General features: G+C 58.9%; 2 protein-coding genes across 6 annotated transcripts; one reads left to right on the top strand and one right to left on the bottom strand.

Moving 5' to 3' along the window:
• Window positions 1-6584, bottom strand: RETSAT (retinol saturase). The gene is made up of 11 exons (XM_069035328.1): window positions 6309-6584; window positions 5770-5952; window positions 4784-5028; window positions 4102-4303; window positions 3417-3614; window positions 3200-3319; window positions 2547-2685; window positions 2289-2398; window positions 1859-2025; window positions 1227-1386; window positions 1-807 (listed from the first exon to the last, which is right to left on the bottom strand). The coding sequence occupies exons 1-11, from the start codon at window positions 6490-6492 to the stop codon at window positions 662-664; spliced, it is 1854 nt and encodes a 617-aa protein (XP_068891429.1). The 5' UTR covers window positions 6493-6584; the 3' UTR covers window positions 1-661.
• Window positions 5937-12639, top strand: ELMOD3 (ELMO domain containing 3). Of its 5 annotated transcripts, none has more exons than XM_069035331.1 (12): window positions 5937-6018; window positions 7447-7532; window positions 7790-7859; window positions 8167-8229; window positions 8473-8564; window positions 8688-8811; window positions 9455-9577; window positions 10157-10287; window positions 10788-10864; window positions 10954-11081; window positions 11265-11330; window positions 11677-12639. In XM_069035331.1, exons 1-12 carry the CDS (start codon window positions 5997-5999, stop codon window positions 11838-11840), a joined length of 1146 nt encoding a protein of 381 aa, XP_068891432.1. In that variant the 5' UTR covers window positions 5937-5996; the 3' UTR covers window positions 11841-12639. The 5 variants fall into 5 exon arrangements, with proteins under 5 accessions (XP_068891432.1, XP_068891434.1, XP_068891430.1 ...); XM_069035333.1 differs by lacking the exon at window positions 5937-6018 and adding an exon at window positions 6684-6797 and having other exon boundaries at window positions 7447-7518; XM_069035329.1 differs by lacking the exon at window positions 5937-6018 and having other exon boundaries at window positions 7211-7532.
• The last annotated feature ends 112 nt before the right edge of the window (window positions 12640-12751 follow it).

Below are 12751 nucleotides of genomic sequence, written 5' to 3' on the forward strand. Positions count from 1 at the left end.
TCATCATCACTGTTTTATTACTTCAGTCTCATGTGCTTCCCATCTGGAGAGGACTTTGATCCTGTTCCCAAGCTTTTACCAGCAGACAGAAGGACTTTGCTGCTGCCAAAGGAGCATGTGCTCGTGCCACCAGTGCCTTGGGGCAATGGGGGGAGAGCAGCACCCAAACATCAGGAATGCTGGGGGGTCAGGGTCCTGCTGCTGCCAGGGATGACTTTGGAATCACTGGACAGCCTGCAAGTAAGTGCCACTGCTCTGACAGCTCTGGGGGCTGCAGGTGGAGGTTGATGATCCTGATGGGATCAAGCAGCTGCGGGTGCTGCTGGTACCGTGGGAGCTGCTGGGCCATACTGGTACCTGCTGGTGCCACCTGTTTTAGGATTACCTTGAGTTCTCTCCTGGCCATGGCTCCTCAGAGCAGCTCTTGGGGACCTTCTTCATGGCCAGGGACCAGCACTGGACATGATAGTGGAAGGTGATGCATTTTTTTTGTGGTTGTGAGGTCCAACATGATCTGTCTGGGAATGGGAACAGGATCTTCTTGGATTGAAATCCCTCAGTTTGGCAAAGAGACGGATCTGCTACAGGTGTGTGACAGCTGAGAGTGAGTTAGGGGTGCTGTGGTGAGGAGTGGGGGTCCCTGGTGGTGGGACAGTGGGCCTTAGTCTCCCTTCTTGGAGCTGGTGGCCTGCAGGCGCATCTTCAGCCACACCATGTCCAAGTAGAGGTTGCGCTTCAGGACAGTGCTGGCACAGATGATGGCTCCTTGCAGGGCTCCCATGAAACCCCCCAGGCACAAGTCCTGCCCTGAAAGGAGACAGCAGCAGATGTGGCCCCGCTGTGAGCAGCCCTCACTCCCCGTTCCATCCCAGCCAACCATCAGTGGTGGTTTGGGCATTACCTTCCCCACCTTCCAGCTGCCCCCACTCCACCCCTGGAATCTGAACCCACAGCCCTCTCCCTGTCTGACCATTCCTTCTCTCCAGCAGGAAAAGGGCCTCATCCTGCCTTGGGCAAGGAGGCAACCTCCCAGAGCTGGAGGAGCACAGCCCTCTCCTCCTCCCCGTGTGGGACCATGGAACTCCGCTTTCCCAGCGGTTCTTCCATTGCCCCACAGCATCGCAGTGGCTCTTCCCTTTATTGCATGTCAGGATTGAAGGCTTTCTCCCCCTGCATCCTGCTCCCCCAGAGCTGTCCTCATCTGAGAATGCTGGTGGCCCCGTCACCTGTCAGGTAGAGGTTGGGCACGGCCGTCTCTGCCCGCACGGCAGCAATGGCTTTGTCCTGCAGGCGGGGAATGCCGTGGTCGGCACCGTAGAGCTCCCCGTGGGGACTGGCGATGTAGTGCTGGTTGGTGAGGGGAGTCCCGCCGGAGAGGTACTCGATCTGCGGGGGACAGGGTGGTCTGCAGGGGTAGCAGGACCGGGGGCCATTCCAGGAACCCAGGTGTGGGGGGTATGGGCTGGGACGGGTCTCCTCGCAGACCCTGGGGGGGTGGTTCTGGCCAGGTTTTGTCCCAGGATGTTTATGAAGGATCATCCTGGGATGGTCATCCAGGTCTGCCCAGGCTGGATGGGGCTGGGAGCAACCTGGTCTAGTGGAAGGTGTTCCTGCCCATGACAGGGGGTGGAACTGGATGAGCTTTAAGGTCCCTTCCAACCCAAACCATTCCATGACTCCATGGTCACTCGCCCTTGCACCATGACAAGGCACCAGTGATGGGTTGGTGCCACGCTGGGCCTCATGTGCAGCAGGTCCAGCCCCAGCTCCAGTGCTGGGTGGGTAGAGGGGACCCAGAGAGGAGCTGGAAGACCCCTGAACCCTGAGTTTAGGACCCCTGAACCTCATGTTTCCTCACCCGGCCCTCGATGCGAGGGTAGAGCTTGAAGACAGTCTGCATGATGGCATCCACAAAAGTCTTCTTCAGGTCCTCATAGTCATCCCCCCGCTTGTGGACCTGCTTGTCCTTCCACTCCTCAAACCACTCATACCTGGCGAAGGTGACGATGGCCAGCGTGGATTTACCTGCATGAGGACAAGGCTGGGGCGCTTGTCCCTCTGCCCACCCTCATCCCACCCTGTCGCTGCCCCAAAGCCGGGAGATGTCCCCAGATCTTTGGGGTTCCATGTCCTCCATCCAGATATCCCAAAGACCACATTCCATGAGCCCCGTGCTCAGCGGCTTTGATCGCATATAGCTGAGTAGAAACTCCTTGTTTGGGGTCACCAAACCGCAACAAGAGCTTTGAAGCCTCTCACAAGCATTTGTGGCTGGGTGTCAGCCTTACCTGGGTGCCTCATTTCCCAGGTGGGGTCCTTGGCTGATGGAGAGGTGACAAAGAGGAGAGGGATGTTGTTGGCAGCTTTTTCTCTGGACGAAGCCAGGTAGCGCTTCATCCTGCGTGAGAGGGAAGGGCTGAGCTGGGGCTCGGTGCACACCTTCCCCCGAATCCTCCTTAGGGCCAAATCCCCATTTTCTGAGTCACTGCCCAGGAATTCATCTCCTTACGCTCAACGAAGCACATCCAAGGTGAAGCCAAACCTACATTCCATCCAGGTCATTCCCTGGGAACATGAAGTAGTTGGTGGCTTCCAGCCCCAACTCTTCCCTCGAGCCGCTGAGGCCAACAAAGACGGTGAAACCCCCCTCCCCATGGGTCACCATGCGGAGCTGGGACTGGATCTCTGCAGTATGGAAGGAAAAAGGGGAATTAGTCTGTTCTGGGTGAAATCAGGCTTTTCTAGGATCCTCAGCTACAAAGAAGTGGTTTCTCCAATCCTGACCCCTTCCCACTAAACGCTGACCCTTCCCAACCACGCAGCCATCCCCCTTCCACCTAATTGTGCCCCTTCCCACCTACCTCTGTCCTCTTCCATACAACCATTCCCCTTCCCCCCATCCATGCCCCTTCCAGAAGATTTTCTGGCAACTTCCACAAATTTCGGGGCCCTGCACTGTGTTTTTTAGGGAATCCTCGCACCAAACCGGGACTTTGCAAACCACAGCCAATTTGGGCCAATTAATTTAAGCTTAATTAAAACCCCTGTGAAGAAATGAGCAGCCAGGGCTGGGCTTTGAGGGCTGTGGCACAGGAGCAACAGGGGGTTTGCCAATGTTAATTGATAAATCCGCTTTCCGATGAGGCTTAGGATGGGATTAATGCTGTAACCCCACCGGAGCCCAGCGCTGATGCGGTACCTGGCAGAGCCCGCGCCTCCGCTGGCAGCAGCCTCTCATAGGTGTTGAAGATCCCAGCATCCGAAATGACCACAGGAGCAAAGATGTCCACCAAATCCTGGCCTTTTTTGACACTCACACCTGGGAGGGAAAATCCAGAGGGGGAAGAATGAGGTGCTGGTGAAAGGAGCCCCACTTCGGGGAGCAGCCCCACGCCCCGTTCTGGGCCGGTGCTCACCACAGGCTCTGCCCTGGGGGTCCAGCAGGATCCTCTGCACCGGCGCCTTCCCAAACACGTTGCCTCCAGCCTTCCGGATCACGGGAATGATGTGGAAGGCAATTTCCCCAGCCCCACCCTTGGGGTACCAAGCGCCATGGAGGAAGTGGTTCACCAGGATGCTGTGCATGGAGAAGCTGGCCTTGGAGGGGAGCACACCTGGGAAAAGGGGCAGAGTTTTGGCAAATCATGAGTTTGGGGCTTATCCTGAAGATTTCAGGAGGAGGAACACCCTGGATATGACACTGGGAGGAAGGTGAGGAGCCTGGAGGAGTAGGGAGGATGTCAGGTGTGGGTGTCCCCATGGCAAAGCCTGTGGTCACCAACGTGACCAAGTCATGGGGGGCTGTGAGCAAAGCCCAGGTGCTGGGATGGAGGGAAGGGGGAGGCTCAGGGGCTATCGGGGGAACATTCCCTTGTGCAGGAATGATGTCGCCCCATCGGGAAGGAGAAGAGCACAGAGGGAAAGAGATGGAGATGAGCAACGGGGATGTGTCATCTGCCGGTGACTTGGGGACAAAGATGCTGGTGAAGCATCCACCACAGCATCCCTGCAAACCTCCCAAAAGCATGGAAAAAGGAGTTCGTTACCTTTTCTCTGTTTCTAAAGGGTTTAATGTCATCCCAGAGCCTCCTGGTCACCTACCGTAGGTAGGGAAGATGTAGCTGAGGACAGCCCGGAGCTCGGGGTTGGGGGTGAGACCATCCACCACCTCCTTGAGGCTGCGTGAGGCCAGGCGGGAGAAGGGGCAGAGGCGTGGGAGCAGCTGGGAGCGGATCAGGAGCCCGGCCAGGAACCGCGGGAGCATCTTCAGGATACCCAGCAGCATGACCCCGCGGCCGGAGTTCTGCAGGGAGAGCCTGGGGCTCACTGGCACACCCGGGGGCTCAGACACGACCCAAAGATGCTCCAAAGCAATTTTTTTCCCCTCCAATTCACTGCTGGGCATCCGGGGGAGCTGTGGGCAAGGGGAGTACTGGCCCCCTCAAAAAGCTTTCCTCGAAAACCCCCCCTAGGAAAAGCTTCCCCAAAAAAGCTCCCCCACTGAAACTGCTCCAAAAAGGTCCTCCTGAAAAACTCCCCCAAAAAGCTCCCTAAAAAAAAGGTTCTTCAAAAAAGCTTCCTTAAAGAACTCTGCCCAAAAAATCTGTGGTGCTGCATTTTTGAGGCAGAAAAGGGCAATTTTGGATTTGTTTCCCAACGCTTTTGGGGTGATGCCATTATTCCCTGGGGGTGCCCAGTATCCAGGTGGTGGGGGGGTTCCCCTCTTTGTGTGACCCCCAGATCCAAACTCCCCTCGTTTTATCCCACCCAGATCTGCCTCTACCTTCACCAACCGCTGGAACTCATCAATGGCCGCTGCCTCCCCGGGGAACTGCTCCTTCAGCCTCCGGAAATATTCCTGCTTCCCAGAATGGAGGTGGTAGGTCTTTCCAGCACCCTGGGGGTCCCCCAAAACCACGGCATCGTAGGTGGCCGGGAGCTGGGCCCACTCCAGCTGCCCATCTGTCAGCTGGTCCACCAGGAACCGCATCAAGGAGCCCTCCTGCATCTGCCCCACGTAGTGGATCCCTAAAATAGACATTTTTCCTTTATTATCCTCTTTTTTCCTTTATTTTCCCCTTTTTTTTCTTTTATTTTCCCACCCCAGGAAGCACCAAACCCACCTCTTATTTATCCATGCCCACCCCATCAGCTCCATGTGGAAGGGAAAGGGAAAATCTGGGATACACCCATCTTCTACTTAGGGTACACAGTGCTCGCCATTGCATTTTTAATTAGGAGTTTGGAGGATTTTCTTTGGTATTTTTACTGGTTTTTTTCCACCCTGGGATGTACAGAATCCTCCTCTTATTTTTCCACCCCCCAGCCCAGCAGCTTCATATGGAAGGAAAAGGGAAAAACTTGGATATACCTGCCTCCCAGCTGGGGTGAATGGCACTGGCTTTAGTGTTTTTAACTGGTAATTTTGGCATTTTGTTGCTGTTTGCTTATTCACCTCTGCTATAAATAATTAATCCCGGAGATTGAAAGCTGGACTTTGTCTTGCCACAAAAAGTGTGCCAGCAAGATGTGTCCTGAGGTGACATCCCCCATGCTGGGAAATACATAGGGGCTGGATATGGGGAATTTGGGGGGTTTGGTATCCTACAGCCAGAGGATTTTGGGATGAAGAACAGGAAAATGGGTTGTCTAACGTGAGGTGTGTGCTGGGGAGCCCCAGTCCTCACCCCAACGGGTGCAATTCCCACCCTGAGGGTCTCCCATGCCCCTCCCCTGGGTCCGGGGGGAATTTGGGGCACCAAATCATACCAGTGTCAAACTCAAAGCCCTTCTCGGTGAAGGTGTGGCAGCAGCCCCCCAACTTCCCGTGCTGCTCCAGCACCAGCACGCGCCAGCCGGCCTTGGCCAGTAGAGCCGCAGCCGCCAGGCCGCCCACGCCGCTGCCCACCACGATGGCATCGAGCCCCTGAGGCACCTTCTCTGGGGAGAACCCTGCGGGGAAAGCGGGGAAAGTCACTGAGGGGGCACCCCACAGCATGGGGGACCCCCGAAACCACGGTGAGCAGGTGGCACGGCGGGGGTGATGCTGGGGGGGACAGTGCCACGCCGGGGGGGGGCTAATGAATGCTGCCGCAGGTGGAGATGCCACCCTGGGGGGGGTCAGTACTGCCGCGGGGGTCCACGACAGCCCGGGGGGTGATGCCACCCTCGGGGTGATGCCGCTCCGGGGGGATTAATGACACCGCGGGGGTGGTGCTGTCCCGGGGGATGACACCACCCCGGGGGGCAGTGCTGTCCTGGGGGGCGGTGACACCCTGGGCTGTTGATGCCCCCCGGGGGTCCCGTACCTGTCTTGACGACGGTCCTGCGCACAGCCTTGTCGGTGACGAGCGGGGCGGGCGGGCGGCGGGTGTCGGTGGCGAAGGGGTTGCGGCTGCCCGGGACCCGCGGGAGCAGCAGGGAGAGGAGCGGGAGGAGGACGGCGAGGAGAAGGAGAAGGGGGGCGAGGAAGAGCAGCGCCTGCAGCCACATGGTGCTGCTCCGTCCGGCCTGCGTGAGCCTCGCTCTGCCCCGCGGAGCCGGCAGCGGCGGCGAGGACAGCGGGAACCGGAACAGAGGGGAAGGGGAGCGGCTGCGGCACTGGGCGGGGGGATGCGCGGGGAGGGGCGGCGGGGCGGGGGCTGGCACTGGGAGCTGGGACTAGGAAGTAGCATTGTGCGCTGGGAACTGGTCCTGCACACTGGGAGTTGGGACTGTGCAGTGAGAGCTGACACTGGGCACTGGGAGCTGACACCGGGAGTTGGCGCTGGGATGCTGGGAGCTGGCACTGGCAACTGGTAGTGGGACTGGCAACTGACACGGGGCACTGGGAACTGACACTGGGCACGGGAGCTGGGACTGGGCACTGGGAGCTGGGACTGGGCACTGAGGGCTGGGACTGATCGCCACGCCCCAGACCCCGGAAGGTCCGACAGCCGTGCCGGACACCGCCGTGCCGGGCACCGGCCCCGTTCCAGCTCCGCCGCTTGGGGCTCGCCCCGCCCCCGGCCCGGCCCCGCCCCCGGCCCCGCCCCCGGCCCCGCCCCGGCCCCGCCCAGCTCGTTGCGACCCCCGCGCGGCTGTCGCGAGGTGCACGCCGGGAGCTGTAGTCCCGTCCCGTGTGCCTCCCCGGCGGGCCGAGGCGCGGACTGCAGCTCCCGGCGTGCGGCGGCCGCGGGCTGAGGGAACCCGGAGGGTCCGGGGCTTCTGAGGGGCTGAGAGGGGGCTGGAAGGGGCTCCCGAGCGGGTTGGGGGACTCCCGAGAGGCTGAAGCGGGCCTGGGAAGGGTTCCTGAGGGGTAGGGGATGCTGAGGGCTGCAGGAGGCCCTTGAGGGATGGGGAGCGCTGAGTGGCCCAGCGGGCTTCCTGAGAGCCTGGGCTGGTTCTGGTGGGTGTCAGTCGCCGGGACTCCCCCTTCCCAGCAGCTGATCCCCTCCTCTTCCCCAGGCCATGAGCGGCGCCGGGGGCTCGGAGCGGCCGGAGGAGCAGCCGGAGGAGCGGCAGCGCGTTGTCCCCCCGGCAAGTCCCCGCCCGTGCGTGTCCGGCCGGAGCCCCCGCCAGCCGACACCCGCGGGGGTCCCAGCCCCCCCCTTCCCCTCATTGCTCCATTTCTGTCGTTACAACTATAAAAAAATCATCTTGAGGGTACAGACCCTCCCCGAAGGGGTCTGAGCCAGCTTCCCGCGGGGCACAGGGTCTGTTCCCTGGGGGAAACCCTTGGGATTCGGGGTCGGTTGGTGTTCGGGGTTTGCCGCGGGGAGTGACACTGTGTTGTCTCTGTCCCCCTCAGGTTCTAGCTCTGGGGCAGGAAGGTGTCCTGCAGGAGCTGGTGCTCGGAGCGGGGCAGCCCCCAGACCCTGGTGAGCTTTTCCTGCTTCCCTTGGATCAATCGCGGTGTTTCCTAGTGGGAAAGTCACCTGAGGGGCTGGGAAGGACCCCAGGGATCAAGTAGCGGGGCGGTCTCAGTCAAATCCATCTGGTCCCAGATTGTTCCCCCAATTCATCCAAGATAAACCTTGCGGTGCCTCGGGTGACTCCGGCTGGGATTTTCCTTGGAAAAGAGGAAATATAGCCCCAGGGTGTACTGAGAGTGTTGTGGAAGGGAGAAAACCTCCCACTCCATGTCTCCCACCCCGATCTGACTCCTGCACCCCTTCCCTTGGACAGGGATCAGCGAGGAGCAGCGCCGGGCCCGGGAGGAATGGGAGGCTCTGGAAGAGATCCAGTCAGGTACTGGGACTAACAGGGGCTGGCAGCTGGAAAGGTCCAGGAAGGGGGAAAGGACCTGCATCCTGGAGGGCAGGACGGGTGGGGGAGAAGCTGGGGGCGTTATTTGGGGGGGGAGGGGAGGGAGGGGGTGGGAGATTCCGTTTTCCCCCAATTCCCCCTCGGCTTCATTCCCCTGGAATCGGGGATCATTCGGGGGGAGTCCGGGGTCACTGGGGGTCTGACCCACTCCCTGCCTCCCCGCAGGGTTCGGGGGCACCTCAGCCGCGCCCCCACCTCCGATTTCCTTCACTGAGGCGCTGCAGCACTTCCAGAGCGCGGAGCTCTCCGAGAGCCGGGTACGGCCGGGCTCCGGCTCCCGCTCCGTGGTGGGACTGTAGGCAGTAGGAGTGGGGGGCACCAGCCTCCTTCCCCTGCCTCTGGCCGCATTCCCTGATGGGTTTGGGGTGTTTCTCCTGCAGGGGAAGGTCCACGCACCAGGACGCCGGGGCATCCTGGCTGCCCTGCTCCGCTGCCTCCGGGGGCCACCCCAGCTCCGGCCGCAGCTCCAGGGAGAGCAGGAGCTGGCGCTGGCCATGGCACAGTGTGAGTGGCCCCGGGATTCCCTTCGCACCCTGCTGGATCTCATCCCTGTTCCCTATGCACACAGCTCCAGGCAGGAGCCCTCTGGCTCCACAGCCCTTCCTGCCCCTCAGTCCAGGGGCAAACGGGATGGGATGGGGATGGGATGGGAATCACCCAGTCCCTTGGCATGAAGGGGTCACACACACATGGAAACCCTGGACCTGTGAGTTTGGGGGCCGAGTGGCCTTTTTTGGGCACTAAGGGGGTTTTTAAGGTGCCAGGTTGTGTTTTTTAGATGCTGTGAGGGCATTTTTGGTGGATCTCAGTTTGGTTTTGGGCACTGAGGGACATTTTCTAGGCACTGTGGGGTTTTTAGGGTGTTGAGGGGTGGGTCTGGGGTCTTTTGAGTGCCAAGAGGCATCTTTTGGGTGCTGAGGTGTGTTTTTGAGGAACTGAGGGGATTTTTAAGGTGGCATGGGGCATGGGTTTGGGTGCTGGGGGTTTTACAGTGCCAAGGGGCATTTTTAGGTAACAAGGGGGGTTTTTTGAAGGATGTGATGTTGTTGTTTTTGGGGGTCCAGCGGTGTTTTTGGGGCACGGAGGGATGTTTCTTAGCTCCCAAGAGTGTTTTTAGCCAGCTGGGGCGTTGCCTCCCTCCCTCCAGGCGCCCTGGATGACTCAGAGCGGGTGCACATGCGGATCCTCCAGACCATCTACCGGCAGCTGACGCGCTCCAGGCTGGGCTGCCCACGCTACGGAGCACACTGGGAGCAGCTGGGCTTCCAGGGTAGGAGAGGGAGCACCCCTCTGTCCAGGGAGATTCCCATTCCCAAAATCCAGCTAAACCTCCCCTGGAGCAACTCTGCTCTACTCCAGCTCCCTCAGCCACTCCCTGTGCTCCAGACCCAGCTCCATTGCCCTCTCTTGGACGTGCTCCAGCACTTCAATGTCCTTCTTGGACCCCAAAACTGATCCCAGGTTTTAATCACCCCAATCCTCCCACTCCATATCCCTGCAAAATTCTCAAGGGCACTCTCAATCCCTTTATCCATAGAGGTATTAAACCAAACTGGCCCCAGTACAACATCTGGACTGGTTGGCTGGGTCATCTCAGTACCATGTTCCTAAAATGTTGGTAATTCCTGGAAAACTGTGGGAATGGGAGTGGTGGGGTGGAGCAGGGGCTGGTTAATGACCAAGATGATGGCCCCATTAGGGAAATTCCCTGAAAGCTTTCCCTCAGGAAAGGGAATCCCCAGGATTCTTGGATTCTGGAAGGGCAGTGACAGGGAAAACAGGGAATAAACAGCCCATGGAAGTGGGAAGGTGACAGTGAGTGACTCCGTGCTGTCCCTCACCTTCCCAGGTGTGGATCCTGGGACTGACCTGCGTGGGACAGGAATGCTGGGGCTGATGCAGATCCTGTTCTTTGTCCTGGATTCCCGGACACTGCCACTGGCACAGGAGATTTTCCAGCTCTCCCAGCACGAAACCCAGGCATGACCTTCCCCTCCTCCCTGCCAGGGAGTCTCCCTTGGAATTCCCAATGCTCTGGGAAAGGGAAGAACAAAAACCTTCTCTTTTAAGTTTTTTTTGGGATGCTGAACCACCTCGTGCTGGTGAGGGGAAGAAGGAGCCCTGATCCAGGCTGGAGCTGAGCTCCAAGTGCTGTATTTATGCTGGGAGTGGGATTTTAGAGATTTGATACTGGCTTGGAGTGGGATAAACAAGCTGGAGAGTTGGGCAGCAGGAAAATGGGAGTGAGGGGAGCCCGTCTTCATAAATTCCACATTTTAGTCCAGGTTTAAGCACGGGTACAAGGTCTGCTCAACCCTCAGCATCCATCCAAGCCTGGATCTGTAGGGCTGTTATCCCAGTACATGGATCCCATGGACTTGTGGATGCATGGATGCAGTGTCAAAGGGACAGAGGTGCCAGAGGGGGGGTGGGTTTTCCAACTGAGCTTTCATAATGCTGGAATTCTGGTTGTTTTCCAGAACTTTCCCTTCTGCATCATGTCGGTGAACATCACCCGGATGGTCATCCAGGCGCTGCGGGAGGAGCGGCTCTCCCGGTGAGGGGGTGCTGGGTTTGGAGTCTCAAACTGCATCCAGAGTCCCTCCCCTTCCCAGGATGTGGCTGACCCCTGTCCCCCTTTTCCAGGGAATGCAACCGGCGGCAGCAGGTCATCGGAGTGCTGAACGACCTCTACGCCGCTGCCTTCCTGCGGCTCTTCCGCCTCTGGAAGGGGCAGCACGGGACCATCGCCGACGCTGGCTTCTTCCTCAAGGGTTTGTCTGCCCGGGTTTTCCTGCCCCTAACTTTCCTTGGGGAAAACAACAACCTCAAAACACCCCCCTCTGTGTTCTCAGCACATCCCAACCCAATGCCAAGGGCTGCCCTGCCCAAGAAGTCCGAACGTTCCCAGTTTAATCCTCACACTGAGGTTTTTCCACAATTTTTCCCTATCCCAGTGCTTCAAGGGGTGTTTCTCCTCCTGTTTTGCACCCCAGAGGGATGCTGTGACGGGGCAGCTCAAGGTGGGTGACACGTGGGGACGTTCCCTGCTCCCCAGGCTCGCACAGAGGCACAGCTTAACCCCCATCCATGAATTACTTACTCCAGAGAGGATTGCTGTCAGTGGAACCAATGTATCCCTTGGAGATCGGGACCCAGCTGGTGCTGCTGGGCTCCAGCTTTGCCCCACATTCCCTGGATTCCAATCTCGGGGCTCAGGCTGGCACTGAGCTTTCTGTGCTCCCTCATCCCAAGGAAAGCATGAGCATGCCCTTTCCCAAGGGAAATGTCGGGACACCAGATGTATTGGACCTTTGACAGCATCCAGGCCTTGCTCCCCTCAACCTTTTCCCCCTCTGACCATTCCAGAGCTGGAATTATCCACCAAAAAGAAGCCGAGGCAGCTGCTGAAATCTCTGGAAGCCTACATGAGCCGTGGCCTTCAGCCTCCCTCCTCTCCCTCCTCCCAGATCCACTTCACCAGCATTTGTGACCCTGGGGTCGAGCTGGAGGGAGATTCCCAACTGATCTGACACAGGGTGGGATGCTGCAAAGGGAATTCTGCTGGTGGATCAGCCCTTGGAGGGAGACACGCCAGTGTTCCCCCTGATTTGGGGGCTCAGGCAGGGCCGGGAGAGGTCACAGAGCCAGGATTTTGCCTGCTCCAGGTGGGAATCTCTGGAAGCGAAGGAGGAGGAGGCGGTGGAGCAGGGCATTCCCTCCGTTCATCCCAAATCCAGGGTTCCACCCGGGTCCTTGCCCTCCCCAGGTGGAGCTGGAAGGGGGTGCCGGGTCCCTGGGTCCCATCCCAGCTCCAGCAGCGCCCAGGACAGGTAACCCCCACTTTGGGCTGTGACAGCTTCATGGGGGCTGAGTGACCCCAGGGTCACTGTGGGGTGTCAGCACCCAAAAAAGTTATTAAAGGGGGGAGATGAGGTATCTGGTGGAAAAGAAAGTTTTGAATTTGGATCCTGTGGCTGGGAAAGGTGAACTGGGGGTGCCCGGAGCCTGATTTGGGGTGGAAAAAGATGCCGTGGAGGAGAGAAGTGAGAGTTGAGAGCTCCAAGGAGGGGGGGAAGGGTTATTCCCTCTGGGAGCAGCTCGAGGCCAGTGCTTGGGAATGTCCCCAGGCCCCTAAAAATGGGGAAAAGCAGCCCCCAAAGCCCAAATCTGGAGAGAAATGAGGGGTTTGGAGGAAAGAAGTGGGAGCTGGGGGGAGAGTGGAGTATTGTGGCCCCAGCCCCCCTGAGACGGCGATGATTCCTGGGGGCTGAGAATGCTCCTGGATGGAAAAAAATACAATAAATGGAGAAAAGGGAGCTTGGAACTGGGGTTTGCCTTCCTGATCTTGAATTATTGTGGAAATTAAAGGGGGGATCCTTTTCAGGTGTTCTGGGGGAACGAAGAGGTGGGGTGAGGCTGGGGGTGGTGGGGGGATGCAGGG

This window comes from Aphelocoma coerulescens, chromosome 22, assembly GCF_041296385.1.
Source record: "Aphelocoma coerulescens isolate FSJ_1873_10779 chromosome 22, UR_Acoe_1.0, whole genome shotgun sequence".
Lineage (NCBI taxonomy): Eukaryota > Metazoa > Chordata > Aves > Passeriformes > Corvidae > Aphelocoma > Aphelocoma coerulescens.

Excerpts from the sequence above, each read along its gene's own strand:
- RETSAT (XM_069035328.1), bottom strand. The coding sequence starts at position 6,492 with ATGTGGCTGCAGGCGCTGCTCTTCCTCGCCCCCCTTCTCCTTCTCCTC. Across the intron at positions 3,320-3,416 it reads CCCCCAGGGCAGAGCCTGTG|GTGTGAGTGTCAAAAAAGGC; the intron begins GTGAGCACCGGC and ends TTTCCCTCCCAG. Across the intron at positions 2,399-2,546 it reads GGGAATGACCTGGATGGAAT|GATGAAGCGCTACCTGGCTT; the intron begins GTAGGTTTGGCT and ends CCTCTCACGCAG.
- ELMOD3 (XM_069035329.1), top strand. The coding sequence starts at position 7,335 with ATGGGGAGCGCTGAGTGGCCCAGCGGGCTTCCTGAGAGCCTGGGCTGG. Across the intron at positions 7,860-8,166 it reads GGGGCAGCCCCCAGACCCTG|GGATCAGCGAGGAGCAGCGC; the intron begins GTGAGCTTTTCC and ends TCCCTTGGACAG. Across the intron at positions 8,812-9,454 it reads GGCGCTGGCCATGGCACAGT|GCGCCCTGGATGACTCAGAG; the intron begins GTGAGTGGCCCC and ends CCCTCCCTCCAG.